General features: G+C 39.9%; 1 protein-coding gene across 1 annotated transcript in view; it reads left to right on the top strand.

Annotated features, from left to right (window-relative positions):
* Positions 1-22,404, top strand: part of GRIN2B (glutamate ionotropic receptor NMDA type subunit 2B) — a 425,811-nt gene that overhangs the window by 107,473 nt on the left and 295,934 nt on the right. Inside the window, exon 2 of the mRNA XM_023226202.1 lies at positions 14,301-14,729. Coding sequence (XP_023081970.1) covers positions 14,319-14,729 — 411 coding nt within the window. The 5' untranslated portion in view covers positions 14,301-14,318. The remainder of the gene's footprint in view (positions 1-14,300; positions 14,730-22,404) is intronic.

Here is a 22,404-nt window from a genome sequence, read left to right as displayed (position 1 = left end):
TTTGGCTCCTTTCCTCAGATACCCTCAGTGCTCTTTAGTCCAGCTCAAAAGCTGCTTCCTAATAAAGGCGTCTCCAGGACCCAAGGCCAGGGCAGACCCTCTGCCTTTGTCTTTATACTGCCTTAGCCCTCTCTACGGTCCCGACAGTCCTGTGTTGGGGAGTGTGTGTGCTTTTCTGTGCAGGGGTGTCAGGTCCTTGTGGCTGAATTCTGACTCCTTAACACACTTTACAGTGACTCACAGATGGGCACACAATAAGGACATGTTGGTTCATTGGACTTTTGAGGACAGAGGGATAGAAGCTGGTATATTAATTTGTAAGTCAAGTTTTCAGCCTTCTATGTTTAATTTAGGGTGGGAGAGTTGCAGGCATCCTGATTGTGCTCCCTTTATCTGATTTTGGAGAATTCTGCCCATGGATTCTGGCCTGGCCTGCAGCTGTGTCTAGCAAGTCAGGAAGGAGCTCCATTTGGTCTCAGTGGGACATGGACAAGGAGGCACTGACTGTACCAGACTTGTCCCCTTGCCATTCCTATGGCGATGGTGGACATGGTCATTCAGGCCTGATATATGTGCTGTTCTAGCAGGGAATCAAGAGGCTGGATTCAGAGAGAGCAGCTACTTGCTTTTAGAAACGGTATAAAATGTGAAGGGTGACCAAATTGCAACTATATTATTACTATTACAGGAAAAGATTCACAAACAGTTCTCATTTTTTTTTTTTACTATTTCTAATTTCTTTTCTGCATATTAAGAAAAACCACAAAGTTAACTGTCATATATTTCTTTGAAATATCACCTTTTTATTTTCTTGTGTTGTTATACAGTCATGTGCCCTATAATGACAGCGGTTGTGTAAGATTATAATACTGTATTGTTACTGCACATCTTCTATGTTAGATGTATTTAGATGCAAAAATCCTTACCACTGTGTTACAATTGCCTACAGTATGCAGTACAGTAACATGCTGTACAGATTTGTAGCCCAGAAGTAACAGGCTCTCCCATATGGCCTATGTGTGCAATAGCTGTACCATCGAGGTTTGTGTAAATACACTCCACAGTGTTTGCCCCGTGATGAAGTCGCCCAATGATGCATTTCTTAGGACACAGCTCTGTCATTAAGCCACACGTGATTGTATTTCCTCATACTTTGGTTTCTAATTTGTATAGTCAGTAAAAATTGATTCTAAAACTCAAATTTTTTCGTGAATCAGATTCCAACCAAATCAAAGAGAAGAATAAAAACTTAGGGCTTCATTAACCAGTTGTTACTTCAGCAAAGTCCCATTTAATGACCTCATTTTCCCTGAGTGAAAATGCGCTGCCTTTCTCTGAATTTTATTTTGTAGTCGTTCTAATAATTGCTTGCTGTATTTTTCTGACTCCCAGTGCTTTTACGTTTCTCATTCTCAAAATGCTGACTCGTGACAGTTGTGCTGTTGAAATTGTCTTCAGGTGTTTATCTGTTCGTTGCTGAGAACCAGGCACCTGGAGACCATTACTGCTTATGATGCTGCTCATCAGGGCCTGAGGATAAGAAGGGAGCAGCATCAGAAGAGGCCGTACTCGACTTGGTGGTGGAGGTGGTGGTGGTAGAATTCAGGTCTTGCTTTCGCCACTTTGAATCAAAGAAAGCCTCATAGGTATTATTGTGGCACTCAGGAGGAATCTGCATCCTTTATAATCAGAGCAGAACACAGAAGCCACACTCAATTTGTTTAATTTGAAGACAGTTCGGTAAAAGGGCTGTTTACCAAGGCGTGGACAGAAACCACAAGAAATGGTCTGACATCCTGGAGCTAGTAGCAGCTGGGTGTAGCTACCACCACCTGTGGCCCTGAAGGAGGAAGGTAGGAGTAACTTCTGGAGCCTGGAAGTAGGCTGTACAGAGCGAGCCATGGGGAGAGGGTTGCTTAGCGGAAGCTGTGACCTTCAGTCAGGTGATACAACCAGCCCACAGTGAGTGGCAGAAAGGGAAGTGGGTCCGGGGAGTCGATAGCCCTGTCTTAGTCTTGTTCCCACTCATCTCCTGCTTGTGTGGTCTATTGGCGAAACCCACCTGGAAACCAGACGACCGGGAAGTTTACCATGTAGTCCAAACAGGTCTGCTTCCCAGGGTCTTAGCTCATAGCAGAGAGTCGATTTTTTTTTTTTTTTTTTTTTTTTTGAGATAGTGTCTTGCTCTGTCACCTAGGCTGGAGTACAATGGTGCGATCTCAGCTCATTGGAACCTCTGCCTCCCCGGTTCAAGCAATTCTCCTGCCTCAGCCTCCCGAGTAGGTGGGACTACAGGTGCGTGCCACCATGCCCGGCTAATTTTTTGTATTTTCAGTAGAGACACGGTTTCACCATGTTAGCCAGGATGGTCTCAATCTCCTGACCTCAAGTGATCCACCTACCTCCGCCTCCAAAGTGCTGGGATTATGGGTGTGAGCCACCGTGCCTGGCCTGAGAGTAGATCTTAAGTGGTGAGTGGAAGACCAGAATTCACAGAATTTTAAAGCTGGAAGAGACTTCAAGAACCAGTCCATTTCTCTTATTTCACAGATCAGAAAATAGAGCCACAGGCTTGTTAGTGGCAGGATTGTAACAGGGCCTAACAATTTCCTCAGTCTGTGTGCCTCCTACCCTACTATTCTACTCATCCTGTAATTTGGGAGAAAGGAGAGAGAGGAGGAAGGGCAAGAACAAAGAGTAAAGCTTCAACTTATAATAAATGCTTCGAATAGGTGCTCAGTTACACAGGTAACATCAGAGGGATTTTAACGAGTTCACAATTCGGTTATGCTTAGTTGTGTGGCTAACAACTATGTATATTGGTGGGAATAATGGTGGAAATTTGTATTAGGAAATGTGTGATTGCACCTATAGTTGGCCGGATAAACAGCCAGCTGAAATAATGCAGCTTTTGTTCCCTGTTGACACTGGCCTAGCTACAGGGCTCTCTTTGAGGTGTGGTTTCAAAAGCTTGTTTTAAACCTTGGCTCTGAGGTGAAGTCTGAGTCATACCTGGGTGCCATGTTCCATCAGCAGAACCATCCTATAGCTCAGAGACCAAGGGAAACAGGGCTAATTTGAGCTCACACACATGCAACTCTCGTATAAACATTGATTTACACATACAAATATACATCCAGATACATAGGCAATTACCAACTAACAATGTTGACCTAGAAATGATCCCTATATATCAAGAAGTTGGAAATGGTATTGGTGTTTATTGTATTGCCTTTTTATTATAATAACCCTTGGGAAATGGAAGACTTAGAACAGTGCCTTTGTTTATGATCAGTGGAGTTAGAGAATCAGTGGAGTTGGAGAGTTGCAGCTCATTATTGGTCTGGTTCATTCATTAATGTCATTAATAAATGTTCACTGTGCACCTACCATATGCCACATGCTTTGCCAATGCTGGAGATAGATAAATAAGACACAGTCCCTGCCTCATTTCATTAGGGTTTACAAGAAAAGCCTTGTTACTAGCAAAAGCAGTGAGTGGGTTCTGCCTTTCCTGTACTTCCATACTCCTTTCCAGTACTCTTGTGATTGAAGATATTGATTCCAAATCTGAAATGTGATTATTCTGATGTCAGTAATATGACAGCTTCAACTGTCATATTACTTGGTATAAAATTTGGTGACTATTTGGTGGCTGGTAGGAGGGAGGGAACGAAGAAGTAGGTGCTGGCTCTCCCTGGGATTAGAATTTAAGTATTGTTTACATTAGCCATGAGATTGTCACTTAAAGACTTTTTAAAACAACCTATTTCTAAGGTCAGTAGAAATTGTGCTAAAGCCAGGGAAGGAGGTGGGAGAGAAGGAGCTCTTTGACTCCTTTCTAAGTAATTGGAGTCAACAGAAGCTCCTTATCTGCCTCTGAACAGAATATATTCACATTCAATGAATAAATATCAGGTAACTGCATTGTGCTAGATGCTTTCAAGTAAATTGTTTAAGATTCACAACAACTCTGTAAGGTGAGGATAATTCCTATTTTATAAAGAAGAAAATGAGGTCTAGGTAATTTAAGTTACTCTCTTCCTTCCCCCCAAGATAAGTGTGAAAGCCAGGTTTCAATTCTAGCTCTTTGGACTTCAGGTCCTTGCTTTCTTCACAAGGATCTTCTAAATGATATTTTATTACTTTTGTAATTTCAATCTGCCGTTTTCACTACTATTTCCTACTCATCTGTTCGTCCTTAGCTCGTTACTCTCCTGATCTCTCAGGTAGCACTGGGCATGCTCTGTCACAGCCCTCTCACTTGATACCGTAATTTCCTGTTTATTTGTTTGTCTTGACCACTAGCCTAATGGCTGCTTGGAGATAGGATCCCATTCCCATTCTGTGTTGGATCCTGTCTCCTAGCACGTGCCCTGGCACATGGAAAATGTTCAACGAACATTTGTCAAATGAATCGGTCTTCACAGTGATTCTGTGAAGGCAGTAGTTATCTCACACTTTGCAGAGTTAGAGAGGTAAAGATCACACAGCAAATTAAGAATAAATGTTAAAAGTGAGTCCATTAACTCTAAAGCTTTGCTCTCTCCATTACAAAACAACATGATTATTGTTGCAGAAGAGGCTTTGTTGAGGGATGCAGTGGCTTGGAATATGTCTAGGCTACAGAGCAGATTGTTTTGGGGGTTGGGGCTTGGAAGTAGCCTTCTTCAACACCTATATTTTATTTTATTTTTTACTTTTTATTCTTATTTTTTTTGAGACAGAGTCTCGCTCTGTCACCAGACTGGAGTGCAGTGGTGCTATCTTGGCTCACTGCAACCTCCGCCTCCTGGGTTCAAGTGATTCTCCTGCCTCAGCCTCCCAACTAGCTGGGACTACAGGTTCTCACCACTGCGCCCGGCTAATTTTTGTATTTTTAGTAGAGATGGGGTTTCACCATGTTGGCCAGGATGGTCTCGATCTCTTTACCTCGCGATCCACCCACCTCAGCCTCCCAAAGTGCTGGGATTACTAAAGTATCGTGAACCACAGTGCCCGTCCATTTTATTTTATTTTATTCAACTTTTATTTTAAGTTCTGGGGTATATGTGCAGGATGTGCAGGTTTGTTACATAGGTAAACTTATAAATGGGAGCTGAACGATGAGAACACATGGATACATGGGGGGAGGAATACACACTGGGGCCTGTGGGTGGGGAGGGGGTGGGGGAGGGAGAGCATCAGGAAGAATCGCTAATGGATGCTGGGCTTAATACCAAGGTGATGGGTTGATGTGTGCAGCAAACCCCTATGGCAGATGTTTACCTATGTAACTCCTACATTTTAAATCTCCTCTAGTGCAGGCTGTTTATCTGCAGCTCAGAACAACACTGTTTTCTGGGTAGATGCATATAGGTTTGGTGGTCTGTCCCCTATTCCCTGCTCTCTGTAGTCCTTCCGGTATCTTCCTTTGACTCCTTCCCAGCTGAGATTTTCCTGCCGCCCTGCTCCTGTGCTTCTCCTTTTATCATCTGCTTATTTTCACTGCCCGTCCCCCTCTTAATAGACAGTGACAAGCCAATAATTTTTATTAACACTTGAAAATGCTATTTTGCTGTTAAACCAATACACACAATTGCCCTAATCTGCTGCCAAATGGTAATAATCGGAATCAGGTTTCAAAAGGTTTGGATTTCAGCAGGGCTGCCCACACTGTCCTTGGAGGCCTATAAATTAATTATAATTAAGAACTGTGTGCAGATATTAGGAGAGGAACTTTGAGCAATTTTGATGTCTGCTCTTGCAGAATATTAAGGAAAAGAGAAAAACCCATGAGTGTTTGCTGCTGGTGAGAGTACTGATAATCATCTACGTTTGTATTACAAATTTCTATTAAAATGCACACATGTAAAGTGATTTATAATCCTTTATTAGTTATCTGTACAAACCTTGTATCACGAATCTGGGTGACAGTAGATGTGATACTTCTGCTTTGTGCCTACAGCAGGAAAGAACAGCTCAGATAGAAAAACCTGGCTTGAGCCACTGGAAGTGTTGTAAGGACAAGAAGGAGCCCAGGTGACAGGTCTGGTTGAACTAAGAATGAGAAGGCTCTTATTCAGGAGAGGTTCTAGGAAAGATTTGGCAGAAATACTGCTGCCATGAGATCCAGTATCACCTTTGCTTTTGGCAGTGTTGGGGGCCATCTTCTCCTAGGGGTCTACAGGAGCTGGGGGTCTTAGGATGGGCGTCCTTACATGCATTATGTAAGAGGACTTGATGGTTCATCTGCAGGCTCAAAGATTTGGATAATCAGAGCCTGTACCTTTTCCCCCTCTCCCATCTGTCCAGCTCTTCTCTGATCAAATATTTTCCCAGAAACAGCTCTAATGAGGGCTTTGATTTTCTGTTTCCATTATTTTTGTGGCTGTGATATGTTGATATCGATTTGGGGTTAATTCCCTGGAGGACTATATTTTGGTGAGTAAATACCCCAACTCCAGGACCAAGGAGGCCTGTTTATTGTCATGTGGGTCACTCAGTGACAAATGAATTGGGCATGTATCTAGCATGTCCAGGGAGATATTTCTTTCTCCACTGGTTCCATAGGGGCAGTCTCAGCCCCTTGCCTCCCTGCCCCAGACTCTCAGGATTTCTTACCTTACTCCTTTCTGAAGAAAGAACAGGGCAAGGGAGCTCAAAACCTTGAAAAGAGTAATGGATGATGGGAAGAGTGTGAGAGGGACGAAAATAACAGAACACAGAAGTGTAGGTTCCAAGTCAATTGAAATCAAAGATTGGTGACTTTTATGTGTTATTTCTACAGACTTGGATGATATTTAGTAGTTTAGCAGACACTAAGTGCATTTAGAGGATTGACATTGGATTTTCAAATGCCCTGAATATATAGATGCCATTTGACAAAAATAGATATTGGTCTTGTACTTATTAGTGATATTGAAAAGTGGATGTTTGTCATCTGTGATACTCACATTTCCTACCTCAGATGGTTGACGAATGCATGTATTGCCTAAGCTAAGCATTCTGACTCAAGATCACTTCTTTGGTTCAACATTTGCCCTGCTTCTCTAGATTTAAATTTAGAAGGTGTAACTTAAAACTTTAATTGACTTGGAACTTACAATTCTTAAAAATATATTAATTAAAAATTATTTTGGATCTGTTCTGCAGAATTGAGTCAACCATACTTCTCAGTTCATAGCACACTTTCATTATAGGTTCAGATAAGGACACCCTGTTCAATAGTTCTTTGTGTACCTTTATCCTTTCTTACGTATTTTAGAATAAATTTATAACATTTCTTTTAAAATCTTACTATTATTTTGATAAGAATTGGCTTGAAATTGTAGAAAATAGAACTTAAAATACTATGATATCACATTCATGAATGTGTTAGGGTTGTTTGGGTCTTCTTTGAAATCTTTTAATAAAGTTTTCAAATTTTTGCTGTAGAGGTCTTGTTAAGACTTTTGCTAATTCCTAAATAGATTGCAGTTTTTGGATGTACCCACCAGGTAAAGGCTGATGATCTCTTGATTTCCTATTATCAAAGAGTTATTTTTTTATTTGTTTGTTTTAAACACAATTTAACATTTCTATCACATATAAGTGTTTCCCTTAGTCAAGTATGTTATCTGCATTTTTTGAGATATTCATGTAAATATCTCATTTAGTTCTCTAATGTGAATTATTTTGATATATATTCTAAAGTTAAGTCATTCTTGCATTTCAGGTATAAACCACAATTGATCATGGTGATGATTATTACTATTTTAAAAATATACTGTGTTTTAGTTAACTTTTTTTTTCCCCCTCCTCAGTCGGAGCCTTGCTCTGTTGCCAGTTTGGAGTGCAGTGGCGTGATCTCGGCTAACTGCAAGCTCCAACTCTGTTGTTCAAGGGATTCTCCTGCCTCAGCCTCCTGAGTAGCTGGGATTAGAGGCACATGCCACCACGGCCAGCTAATTTTTTGTATTTTTAGTGTTTTCAGTGATCTGCCCACTTCGGCCTCCCAAAGTGCTGGGATTACAGGCGTGAGCCACCGCGCCTGACCACTGATTTTTAAGGTTTGTTTTTTTCCCCCTTTTATGTCCATAAGTGGAAGGGATTTACAATAATCTTTTCTTGTAATTATCTGAATCTAGAATCAAGCTTTCTTTCTTTTTCTTTTCGTTCCACTTTTATGAGAAAGACTTGTTTCTTCCTTAAAAGTTTGATATACTTAATCTGTAAAACCATCTGTACCACGTTTGCTTCTTTTTATTTTGGCAGAGGTGGGGTAGGATGATGGGATAATTGGGTGAGGAGTGGAGGACTAGGGTAGGGAGTAGTTTTGGCGAATTAGGGGTGTGGGCTTTAATAACAATTTTTAAAATTCCGAAAACTTTTCAAATGTTCTACAAAACTTTTCAAATGTTCTACATTCTTTTAAGCCCTTTTCCCTATTTTGCCATTTTTATTACATATTACACATTAAGTGGAAAAGTAACTAGTTTTCATAATATTCATTATTTCAAAATTTCTATTATATATGTTATTTTCTCTTTCATTTGCATTTTCTCTACTTTTTTCTTTTTATTTTTATTTTTATTTTTTTTTGACATCCAATGAACTCTGAACTTTTTATTGGCCTCCTGCTCCCCAAAGGGTACCCTGCTTCTGCTGGCTTAATGCCTCAGAACTTTGGTGTCGTTGGTCTCAGACACCACTTTGCCATCTACTTTTTTCTTGATTCATCTTGTCAGGACTTTATGTCTTTTAAAAGATCAGGTTTTTTTTTTTGCTTTTCTTTGTCTTGTGTTTCATTCATTTGTTGTTTTCTTGTTTACTAAGGTTGACTGTTAAGTTTTTAAAGCAATAAGTGAAAACTTAATTATAATTAATCATATTTTATTTTCTTGGTTTCTTATAAATGTACTTAAAGGTGTACTTTTCTCTCTAAATGATTTAATTGTCCTCTAGAAATTCTGACATTTAGTGTTTTCATTGTTATTCTGTTCAAAGGAATTTTAGTTTCCCTTACAATTTCCTATTTCACCTTATAGTTTTTTAATCACAAGTTTTTGTTTTTAAGATTTTGGATATGTAGTATTTTTAGTGCCTTTGAAAACGTGCTTTTAGGCTGGGCACAGTGGCTCACGCCTGTAATCCCAGCACTCGGGAGGCTGAGGCAGGAGAATGGCGTGAACCCAGGAGGCAGAGCTTGCAGTGAGCCAAGATAGCGCCACTGTGCTCCAGCCTGGGTGACAGAGTGAGACTCTGACTCAAAAAAAAAAAAAGTACTTTTAATGTAATCACACTATGGGGAAAATGACAATTGATTTCATATTGATTTTTTAAAATGTATTCATGTATTTTTGTAGATTTAATATTTTTCATGTATGTACTTAAAAAGAACATCTATTCTCTGTTCTATATGCATTTCTAGGTATCCGAACTAGTTCAAACTTATAACTCATCCATCTTTTATGTCTTAGTTAATAAGATCTTTTGTCAGTTGGATTTGTCTGTTTCTCCTCATATAAATTTTAGTTGTTGCCTTATACATAATGATTGCATTTTCCTGGTACCTATATGTGATATCACTTAATGTCCCTTTTGATGTTTTTGCCTTTGAATTTTATTTTGTCTTGATATTAAAATTTCAATAGATACTACCACTTTGACCTCCAAAAAAGTTATACTCATTTATGCTTCTGTTCCATTGTATGAGAATTCTTGTTTCCCCACTCTCTAATGTGACACATTTTAAGCCTATGTCTCCTAACTTTCTGTCTTTATTGGTAGCTTGGGAAACTGGACCTGATACATAGTTCTGGCATTTTAATATTAACTTCACTCACTGCCTGTCATATTCCAGTCATAATCTCCTTAATTGAATCACTCTAAATAATGTCCTGACTGCATTAAAGGATGGTGCTTGGAATATTTTTGACTTAATTATTGATTAAGTCACATTTTATATCCTTCCAGTTGGGATTGCCACAGGACTCAGTTTTCTAAGGACAGGGTTGGCCTGGCTTCCCACCCAGATGTGTCTTCCCTTAGAGCCTGTTCTGAGCAAAGTGTAGACTGTTTCCTGCTATAGTTACCCTGTACCAGTTACTGGCATGAAGATAAGCTCCTGTGGCCTTTTGTTTACTGTGGATCTCGGGATCACTTAGCCTAAGCTTCAAGGATGCAAAGAGCCAAATGAGTGAACAGTCAACTCTCTAATCCTGCTGCTTTGTTGCTAGTCCTGCTGGTGCACCCTGGTTTCTGAATTCATGGCATGATTTGGATATACTGAGCTCCACTGATTCCCAATACTGGCCCTGGCCTGAGTGACTCTTGAATTAATCTACATGACTAGTAAGCTGTCAGTGGAGGTCGCTGCTACCCCGAAGGCATTATGTGACATTTCTTCAGGGAGTTATATCGCTCAGGGAACTAATATCTTTTGCCCCATGTGAGTTTCCTCTTAACATTCCTTTCAGCCTCTGTCTGCCATTCTTTCACCCTCACCTCCCACACGCTCACTTTGTGCTATCATAAATAGCTAGGCTCCTTGAACAGCTTCTATAGAAGCTTAAACGTAATATCCTTTGCATCTGTAGAGTATTTTAGATTCTTCAAAGCACTTCCATATACATATTTTCATTTGATCTTCACAAAAATCTTTCAGGTATGTAGGTTAGGTATATTATCCTGGTTTCACCGATGATAGCATAGAGATGGTAATTAGGTGACTCGCCTATCCTCAGGCACTGTGTTAACGCAGAACTGGTATTAAAACACCAGTTGGTTTTGGTTGGTGATTTCATTCATTCATTCATTCAGTCACTCACTCAACACTCATATTATACTGAGAGGCCCTGGAAGGGAAAGAGGAAGGGCTTTGGATCCAGACAAACTTGGGTTTGAAAATTGATGCCATCCCTTGTTAGCTGTGTAATCTTGGTCATGTACTTAACTCTCAGTTTTCTCATTTGTGATAAAGGAAAAGTATGACTTCCAATGTTTTTGTGAGTATCTAATAATGCATGAAAATTACCTGGCAATAGTAATATCTGGCACACAGCAGATTGAACTATTATAGGTCAAAAATGGTCAAATATTAACAATTTTATATGGTTCCACCTAATGGTAGAAACTCAATATTGGCCACCATTTATTGAGTCCTTCCTTATTGCATATAGACACTGTTAGAGTTCAAGAATATGAATAAAGTAAGGCAACATTTTCGTTATGGGTTTATGTCTGTGTCTTGTGTTAGACCATGGTCCTGAAGGATAGAATCTGTATCTGTTGCATCCTCACCACTAAAAAAAAAGAAAAAGAAAAAGAAAAAAATGTTCACTAGGTTATAAGTGCTCAATAAATGCTTACTGAACTGAAAAAGTCGCTCCTCACAAGAAGGTTATCAACTAGTTAAAGTAGGTGGACACATCATCATATATTGATAATAAAAGTTTATGCATATTTAGATAAATACATGCAGGCTATGGTGAGAGCCCAAAGGAAGCAATGCTGAATTCTACAGGGGGAGCAAGACTTCCTAGAGCAGGTGCGTCAAGACTTGTCATGGTCTCTGTGAGGAAGGGAGCAAAGCCGCTCTGCTTACCTTGAACTGCACGCTTTCTCTCAACGAATCCCCTTTTAGTGTTTGAAATTGAGTTTGTATTCAAAGTAGCCTCTTTGTTTGTCTCGCAGCCCCTCTGTTACTGTTATCTCCCATAATGTATTGCTTTGTAAAGTGCTTGGCTGTATCCTGAGTATAAATGAGATGCTCTGTAAAACCAGATGCTATTCTTTAGGTGTCACAACTAGCCATTGCATAGCCAAATATGATATATTGTGTGAGACAAAATAGAAGAACACAAGAGATATTTTAGAGAGAGCAAATAAAACATCAACGCGGAAGAGTGGAGTGCATTAAAGTTAATAAACTGTCATGGCAGAGTGGGCCACTTTTAAATGTGAAGAAAACTAATTTAGTGACTTGTAACTGTAGGATTAGAATACCATTGGAATGAAGTTAGCCTATAGTTTTGCCAAATGGTAAATCTTTTGGCTTTCCTTGAGAACCAGTCATTGGAATTGAACTGTGTGTGTGTGTGTATAGTTTGTGCACAGCTCTTTGTAGTGCTAAACCCCTTCTGTCTTCCTCTGAATATCAGTCCTACTCAATTGTCTATCTAGTGTTGCTTTCCTTTAAGTTCTGGGAGGAGGAATTCAGGCCCTGGTTCCCCTGCTAAACTGGATACAGTCCATCAGCAAAGGTTTCCAGGGCTTGTGGAGTCATTCCCTGTTTTCACAGACACTGAGATCAGAAAACTTTCAGGAGTAAACTTTGGTTAGGCATGAACCACCGAGCTACTCATCTTATTTGCGAGAGAAAGACAAGGCAATCAATGCAGGCCTCCTTCTTGGCAGTGTTGAAGGATGACTACACCAGTAAAAGTTCCAAAATGTTTTCTGCCAAGAACTGGATTGGATTTTGTGCTTCTTCAGCCACAAAATGTCCCCAGCATCTTGCTCCCGAATCATTAACGCCCTTTGCAGTCAAGACTGACTGCTCAGCCCGAACACTTCTTTATCTTTCTTTACTGAATACCTTCATGATTTTTAAAATTAGCTAATCTCTCAACATTTTTAAATTTTTAATCTTACCATTTTGTTTTGTTTTTGTTTTTTTGAAACAAATGAGATCTGAAGCAGCATTTTTATCCTTGATTGCATGCTGTCTCTCTCTTTGTAGAAGAATGAGAATCTGGTTTTGGTTCTGGGTGCAGTTTGTAGAATATTGCCTTGGGGTATTAAAATGCTGTGTTTATGTATTGGCATGCTGGTGTTATAATGCTGTTGACCTTGGATGATTACATAACTGTGTTGAGCTTCTGTTTTTCTTCTTGATAAATGGGAATAAAATGTCTAATTTATGGGGTGTCCATGAAGATCAGAGAGATTATATGTGACAAAATGCCTAACACAGTGTGCAGCATAAAAAGATGTACAACAAATGATTTTTTAAAATTTTTATTTTGGTATGGATTCGGGCAGTACATGTGTGCTTTTGTTATATGGATATATCGTATAGTGGTGAAATCTGGGCTTTTTAGTGTAGCTGTCACCCGAATAGTGAACATTGATTATTTAAAATAAAGCAACATAAGCAGAACTAGTTATATTAAGAGGAGCTCTTGGAGAATGATGAGAAGAAGCTTAGAGAGAGATGACCAAGGCTTATATTCTATAGAGTGTTATGTCCTTAGTCTGCTGCATAGAGTAAGATTTAGGGTCATATGTGGAAGTAAAAAAGAAGGAGTTCTTTGTAGGTAAAAGGTGGTAAATTATATGAAATTATATGAATTATATGAAAATGTGGCATCAGTCATTTTAGAGAAGTCATGGCTATAGGATGGCATCAGAAAAAAAAAAAGGAACATTTTTCAAATGTGGCTGCTAATGGTATTTAAGTTTCTGTATTTTGGTGCATAAATCGGAGTAATATGTGTTCCTTATTGGTTACATGAGAGGCAGTTCCATGTAGTGTAATGGAACACATATGGGAATACAAAAGTCAGAAGATGTGAGTTCAGGTTTGTTTCACTTAATTGGTTGGTACACGGTCTTAGAACACTTATCTTCTTTGAGCCTTGGCATCAACATTTGTAAAATGGGGATGATAATGTTTTTCTTATTTTATTCCCTACTGGGTCATTGTAAGGATCAATTGAGGCAATGTTTTAAAGATACTAGTCGTGTATCAGTTGTTTTTGTAATTTAATATTAAGAGCCAGATACTAACAAGGTTACTAAAGAATTTTCTGGCTGTTGTCCTCATTGAGGCAAACATAAGGTGAAGGCAGCAAGAATGCAGGGCTTGTGTACCTATAGCCCCCCACATCCGCTTTATCCAGCCCATGTTCTGTTGTTCACCTCTGCTGAGTACGTTTTTATGCTCACTTTGCCTGGCCTTGCTGTCCCTCAGCCCAAGAACAGTACTAGGGTGGGCTGTAACAGGAGGGCCAGGAGACTCATGTATGCATACTCGCATGGCTACCTGGACCACTCACAACCTCTTTTCCTCTTTTGTCTCTGTCTGTAGCCGCCAATGACTATAGCAATAGCACCTTTTATTGCCTTGCTCAAGGATTTCTGAGGTTTTTGAAAGTTTCATTTTCTCTCATTCTGCAGAGGAAATACCAGAGATAAGAGAGTAGGCTGGTAGATGGAGTTGGGTTTGGTGCTCACTGAAAGGAGATAAGGTCCTTGAATTGCAGTAGCTAACCTCTTCTAAGACAGGTTACGTGGTGTGGGTCCTATTTTAACTCCCTCTCTCTTTGTGTTTGCAGGGAGTCGACGAGTTGAAGATGAAGCCCAGAGCGGAGTGCTGTTCTCCCAAGTTCTGGTTGGTGTTGGCTGTCCTGGCCGTGTCAGGCAGCAGAGCTCGTTCTCAGAAGAGCCCCCCCAGCATTGGCATTGCTGTCATCCTCGTGGGCACTTCCGACGAGGTGGCCATCAAGGATGCCCACGAGAAAGATGATTTCCACCATCTCTCCGTGGTGCCTCGGGTGGAACTGGTAGCCATGAATGAGACCGACCCAAAGAGCATCATCACCCGCATCTGTGATCTCATGTCTGACCGGAAGATCCAGGGGGTGGTGTTTGCTGATGACACAGACCAGGAAGCCATCGCCCAGATCCTCGATTTCATTTCTGCACAGACTCTCACCCCTATCCTGGGCATCCACGGGGGCTCCTCGATGATAATGGCAGATAAGGTAAAAAAGGGCTGCAGCAAGAAGGGCCTAGGGGTTTGTACTGAGCACTACAGCATGCATTTGTTTTCCTGTAAAACTTGGTTGTTAATGATGGAAGGTAACCAGATTGCATTGAGAGTGTGGGTAGACCAGCGATTAATCCTTTTTTTTTTTTTTTTTGAGACAAAGTTTTGCTCTTGTCGCCCAGGCTGGAGTGCAATGATGCGATCTTGGCTCACTGCGACCTCCACCTCCCAGGTTCAAGTGATTCTCCTGCCTCAGCCTCCCTAGTAGCTGGGATTACAGGCACCTGCCACCATGCCCAACTAATTTTTGTATTTTTAGTAGAGACGGGGTTTCAGCGTGTGATCCACCTGCCTCAGCCTCCCAAAGCGCTGGGAGGCATGAGCCACTGTGCCCAGCAATCTTTTAAAGATGAAAGTGAGGGAAAGGTGCTGGTATCTAGAAACTCCTATAGTTTTGAAAAGGTTTTTGGGTCCACTTTTTTATAAATGGACTCACTGAAATGACTAAGGGATGTTGACGCTTGTAGCTCTGGGATACGTTTTCTTCAAATAGGTATATGAAAGGCATACTCTTGTTATTCCTTGGCAATACATGTTCTCACCCATACTGTTTTCAAGACTATAAAAAGAAAAATCCCTCAAGGCAGGTGATTTCTCTCCTTGAAGATACAAATGTCATAGGGAAATAATTCTTGCCAAGGTATTAACACTCATCACACACATCGATCTGTACCTCCAAATATATTTTAATCCATGGAACCTGTAGCAACCCATTTTCCCCATGCTTAGATTTGAAGGCAGTGGTTCTTAACCTTGGGTGCACATTAAAATCACCTGAAGAGCTTTCGACACTGCTGATGCCTGAGTCCCACCGCTCGGGATTCTGATTATTGGCCTGGGCTTTGGGAGTCTTAAAAGCTTCCCAGGTGATTCTAGTGTGCAGTTAAGATTGACAACCACTGCTTTAAATCTCCAACAAATCCTAGCCACTCCTCCCTTAATGTTAAGTTAATTGTCATATGACTAGTTGCCACTTGACACTGGGGCTTATTCCCTAACGGCAGAAAAAAGCGTTTTATTTTGCTTTGGGTTGTTTTGTTTCTACATACTATCAGTTATTCAGTTATTTTCCTTGCCTTACTATTGTTCACTGCTTAGATACAGCACTTAGTACATATGCACTGTCCTTTGCAGCCAGCCATTCAGGTCTTAGAATAGTTTGTTCCACCACAAGTGCTATGTTTATCATTTTTCGGTTTCTACTATTGTCATTGTCATCTTATACTTTTTATCACCACATTCAAACCTGCCTTTAGTTTTGTACTTAAAAGACAGGCTTTCGGGTTAATGTTTGTACACATCTTAAAACCTAGCACAGACACCAAAAGGATGCTGCCTGGGTAGTTGAGAATCACCGCAGTGGAGCTGCTGAGCCGAGACTCAAAGAACCTTGCATGACTGCTACTGCCACCTGTCGGCAGCAGGCAGAGATGACTAGCTTCCGCTTCAGAGCTTCCCTTCAGTCTAGGAAAGGTCAAGTTGAAAGTGTTAAGTGAAGACTTTCCATTATCATATGAGAAATATATGCTTCTATTTACGTGGGTGCAGGTACAGATGTTAGAAAACAGGCACTAACACAAATAACCCATGCTAAGGGAAGTGGGAAAAATAAGCAAAATGGAAAATGTTGACTGACTGTGGCAGAACCCCTTGAGTTGTGCTTCAGGTAGATTTTTTTTTTTTTTTCAAACATGATTGTCCTTAGCAAATTACATTTTATTTTAGCAGTGGTAATTTGAGGGCACAATTTTGCATTGAAAGAACTCTGAGATGGTTAAGAGCGAATTTTAAAATTACCATGAATAAGTGCATACTTACTTTGAGAGCACAACAGGTAAAAATGATTTTTTTTTTCTCATGTGGGCTATTGTGCAACCTATATTATTTCTCCCTGGTAGAAAACGTTATGCCTAAACTAGCTGATTGCTTCTCTCTGGTACCTTTTAAAATTCCACAACATCATTATACAAATATGAGGTAAGATACAGAGCATGTAGAGAGACTGAACTCTTTTTGTTCACTGATGTATCTTAGGGGCTTTGCAAGTGTTCCCCATATGCTAGGCACTTAGTGCTTTGTATGCACTATCTTATTTAATAGTCTTAACTACTTAGCGACCTAAGTGGTGGTATTTAATCTTTATCTTACAGTTGGGGAAACTGAGGCTCAGAGAGGTTAAATAACATATCCAAAATGCTATAGCTCTTAAGTGGAAGCCAGGATTTTAACATTGGTTGCTGGCTTCAAAGGCTATGTACTCTCTTGCCTCTCAAGAAATGGCTGGTTAAGGTCACATATATCTTACTACCCTTCACTTTCTCCCTTGTTAGATGGCATTGTGGGGGCTGTCATCTGACTGAAAGTGATCTGTTACGTGATTCATAATCAGGAAATACTGGAATCTAACTACAAGAGATCATAACAAGGGTATGAAATGGTGGAGTGCTTAAGTGTAGGACAATTCCATAGAGGACCCACTGCCTACTGCCTTCTAGGAGTAAATAGGAGAACTGATGCCAGTGAAGTGAATTCTTCTAGGTCACTGTAATGAGACCTCCTCTGGTCACCTTCCCCTTGCTCCTGCCTTCATTGCTACCACACCCAAATATTCCATCATGTCTTTCTCTCCGCCAAATAAGGAGGCGGGCAATGACTTTTAGATGCTTTTCTAAAATAGCGTAAATATCTGACTTTTGACCTGAAAAGAATAGTTTCTAAAAGGTAAGCAGCAAGAGGGAAAAGAAGAAAGAAAAAGATCCAATAATGGAGATCCTGGAAAGTTGGAGGCTCAGCCCCAGGGGTTGGATGCTGAATGGGTGGTGGCCGGAGCTACCTGGAGAGAGAGTGTCAGCAGCAAGCTTCCAGCAGCCATGCAGAGAAATGTTTGGGGGCTTAACGGATTGGAATAAAGGCAAATAAAAAGAGTCCTCATATCTCAGAGAAAAAAGCCTTTGGGACAAGTTTCAAAAATAAAACACCTCAAAACTAAGGCCAGGTGGTTTTTTTTTTTTTTTTTTTTTTTTTAATAGTTTATTTTTAAGTACCATGACCATATTTTACAAACATAGAATGGGGACACACAGTTGGACAACTATTAATCAACAACAGGGGAATAGGACAAAACATTTGAAAGTGGAACTGATGCAGAAAATCGAAGACCATGTAGCTTGGCCACATTGAAGGCTCATAGTAATCGTCTGAAGGATGATCAATAAGCCTTCTATTTTTGTCTCCCCTTCTCGGAGACAGGTAATTGTCAGTCTGTTTTAACTTAAGTTTTTGTTGTTAGTTTATTTCCAATAAAACCTACTTAGTAAGTGCTCATGTGGAAGATTGCATTACAGGGATAAAGTTTGTATTCAAGAAGTTTTCGATGCTGGAAGGACAGCATTGTTCTGAAGACTTTTGACAACAGCACAGACACAGTTCAGCAGTTCAGCACCTGGTCAAATAGCATGGGCTCACTTTTTTGCATACGCTAATTAATCAGTAAGAACATTAATTAGCACTCGACTTTCCCAAAGAGGAAATGAGCTTTATACTATGGTGGAAAGAAGCATGGGGGCTAGCTGAGTAGGACTATTAAAAAATCAGAATTTAGAGTCCAAGCTGGATTCAGGCATCGCTTTCTAAATGTGGGAATCAGGATAAGTCACCAATCTCTGACTCTCAATGTTGGTTTCCTTGCCTGTGTAATGGAACTAATAATTATATTGTCAGTTGGTTGTTGTTGATCACAGGGTTGATTACAGGGTTGTTGAGGATTAAATGAGGTGATACTTGGCAAGTACTTCACTGAAGTGTCCAGCCTCACATTCAGCAGGTGAAGCTGAAGGCTATGTGGAATAGTTTGAAGGGAGTGAGAGTATATCATGATGCAGGAAAAGAATGAGAATCAAAAAGCAGCATGGACAACTGTAGAAAAACTCTAAATTGGAGACCACCCAAAAAGGGCATATGATTGAAAGGTGAAAATCTGGGGAAAGACTCTGATGTGTGAGGTGGGAGTCTTGGTCTCACCCCACCAGGGAAGCTGAGGCTCACAAGTAGTATGGAAGCCTGCTGCAGCCACACAGGGCATGGTCCCTTAAAGAAAATCTCTAACCTGGAAAGAACTGCTAGGTGCTTGTAACAGAAGACTGTTTAGAATAGTGATGGAGAATGTTTAAAAATGTATGAGGTGCTTTTTGGCAGTTCCTCACCTGAGTATAAAGAGCCTATTTTATTTTGCCTTGTTATAATTGCTTTTGTTCTCCCTGAGATCCTGGATTTAAGATGCCCATCTGAATCCAAATAATGAACTGAAGCTAGATGTACTTCCATTTATTTCTAGGAGGTTTTTGTACTGATTGTCTGAAATTTTCCCTGGGTTTTCAGATTTTAGCTTAGAAAGGTTAAGTAACTAATCCAGGATATCACAGCGCACTATGAGCAATGGGACTAGAATTCAAATCTCAGGAATACCTATTTTGAAACCTATGCTTTCTGTTGTACAATTCTGCAGCATAAAACACTGAACTAAGAATTATACATCCCTGAGTTTTAGTCTCCATTCTGATGAGCTTTGAAAATGTGGGCAAACACATTACTTATACTACATGATACTCAGTTTATAGTTTATGAGATATAAATTTTGTGTTCTGCCCTACACACCTTACATTTTGAAGATAAAATGAAACAAAATTTGTGGAAGATTTTAGAGCAATACTGTGGCAAACATTCCCTATCTGTTAGGGATAGGGAATGACAGAGTCAATGACAACTGTTTTGTCCTTGGCATTAGGACTAATGAAAATGGCTTGGGCAGAAGGTAGGAAGAAAAATAGAAAGTAGAAGTTACAGTAGGAGCAGGCAAAAGGATGCAAGATCCAACTTCTAACTCTCCAAGAATGAGGAAGAAAAGGGTATGCTGAGTAAAGGGTCACGGTCTGGAAATAGACGGGTTGATCAGGGTGTAGCATGGTAGCTAAAACGTGCATCACATTCTGGATCTTATTCCTCCTTAGAGGAGACACAAAATATATTCTTACTGTGGAGTCTATTGCTATGACTCTTTCCTTTCTAAATTGCTTCTTTGGGGGCCCGGCACGGTGACTCACACCCGTAATCCCAGCATATTGGAGGCTGAGGCAGGCAGATCACCCTGAGGAGTTCGAGACCAACCTGGCCAACGTGGTGAAACCCTGTGTCTACTAAAAATACAAAAATTGGGCGTGGTGGCACACACTTGTAATCACAGCTACTTGGGAGGTTGACGTAGGAGAATTGCTTGAACCCAGGAGATGGAGGTTGCAGTGAGCTGAGATTGCGCCACTGCACTCCAGCCTGAGTGACAGAGTGAGACTCTGTCTCAGAAACAAAATAAAATACAATAAAATAAAATAAACAATAAATTACTTCTTTGGGAATGGATGCTTTCAATAGCATTTTTCATTTTCTGTACTGAAAGCCACATTTTAGAATCTAACTGGGGACAGTAAGATGGCCCTACTCTTCTTTGGCTTCATCCTCTCCCCCTCTTCCCCTATCCTCTACCCCCACTTCCTTAATGGCAGTGGGTTTGGAGAGAGTAGATGGGCTGGCAGTGGTGTGTGACACTGGAAACAAACTATTGCCTTCCCTTGGCTTATATGGATTTGCATATCCAACATAATCTTGAAACCAAGATGGCTACATGTTACTCATGCCTTACCCTATACTTCTTCATGAATTTCTGGTGTCTGCTAGATTGTTACCTTGCTTTTAGTTGTCTGTGACATGACATTCCTTGGAACAGAATACTTTGGGAGCAAACTGTAGTGTTATGGCATTTCTTGGATAAAGGGTATTAAGACATAGAGGTAGGAAAAGTGAGAGGGAAAAAACTAACATATTATGTCAACTTTGAACCAGGCATGATGTTAATGAGCATTTTAATTCTTATGCAGTCCCATGAGGGAAGTAGTAGTATTTCTTCTTTCTTAATGGGGAAACTAAATCAGAGAGCGTTTATGTATGTTGGTCAAAGTCACACATCTAGAACAATAGTGGGATTAAAATCTGAATTCAGATGTGCTTGACTTTAAGACTTTTTCCCAGTGCACACAATGAGGGAGTAAGAAAAAAAAAAAGCCAGGATAAAATTAACTGGAGTTCAGTTTCTTCTCTCCAATTTTCCCTACTTGAACTAGACTTTGGGGAAAGATGGGTAGGCAGTGCTCTCTAAGTCACTGGAAACTTTGCAGTGATGTAGCTCTGTCTGTCTGGCTCTTTCCACCTGCTTCTGTGAAATGTGTTTCTTTTTGGTCAGCACATCCTGTCTTTAAAAATTGGAGCTGGGATTTTCTTTAGGTGCAGTGTTAATGCTTGTAACAGTTGAAGCCCAGAAATTGCTTCGACATTCATAGAAATACAGGCACTTGGTGCTGGAAAGTAACACACCAGCCATCACTAGTCAAACATTTTTTCAGGGATGTGATGGTGTCTAAAAGAAGGTAGCAGCACAAGGAGAGAATGTAGACTTTGGGGATCATGGGCTTGAGCTCTACTCATTCTCACCCATGTGACCTTAGTTGGACTCTTCAGAGTCTCTCAGCCTCAAAATTTCCTTCTGTAAAGTGGAAACAAAAATAGCACCCAGCTCATAGAGGGTACCAAGCCTTATGACGCCATGTACATAGTGTATGGTAGACAGTTGGCGCTCAGTATATGCCATCTTGCATTTTCAAAAACCAGACTTGTCCTAAATCATTCGAGGAGAATGGATTCTAATTTTTCCTATTAACAGAAATAGAAGATTTTGGGGTGTTAACCTGCTTCCATTTAGACATGGTGGATAAACAACAACTCAGTAGGTTCCACCTCTTTGGTGATGCAATTACTGATATTGATTTGATCAGAACTTATCAGGATTTTCAAAGGAGAGACATGAAGTGATTTCAACAAACTGATACACATAGGATATAAGCATTAAAGACCAGTCAAGATCATTTTCTAAAAGCATAGTAGAGTAAAATAGTGTTTGAATCAGAGTCACTCATAGATTTGGAAGTGTTGATATGTTAAAAATAAAAGTGAATTATTACATGAAGGAAATATTAATGATACTAGGTAAGAAGTAAAATGTTATAGATACAAGAAAACATAAATTTACTAAATGTTGCCAGCTAATTTTTACATCACATTGATACTGCTGAAAAAACTCCCTGAGTTATGATTTCTATACCAAGAGTATATTTTTATTCCCCTTTCTGAGACTTCTGTGATTCTTTTTGTCTTATTGTTAGATCTACATTTTATTCAAAATTCTATTTTGATTCTGTAGTTTAAAGGTCTTGTATGCAGGAGAGTAACATTAAAGGTGGTTATTTTTATTCTACCTTTCTGAGTACAACAAAGATTTATTGCTATAATTCTGTTTTACACGGACAAAGAAGATCTAATTATTGTAAGTTATTTTGAGGTTATGATGAGAAAGACTGACACTGAATGATCACTTATTTTTGTCAAACTCTGAACTAGTCACCTTATATGAGCTAGTCATCTTATATATTTTATCTCATTTAATGTTTTCATTGAATTTAGGAAGCACGTATTTTATCTTTCAGAGACAAGGAAACTATAGATCAGAG

The sequence above is a fragment of the Piliocolobus tephrosceles genome, chromosome 10 (assembly GCF_002776525.5).
Source record: "Piliocolobus tephrosceles isolate RC106 chromosome 10, ASM277652v3, whole genome shotgun sequence".
Lineage (NCBI taxonomy): Eukaryota > Metazoa > Chordata > Mammalia > Primates > Cercopithecidae > Piliocolobus > Piliocolobus tephrosceles.
The sequence above is the reverse complement of the archived record's forward strand: the minus strand, read 5'-3'. Positions and strand labels throughout refer to the sequence as shown.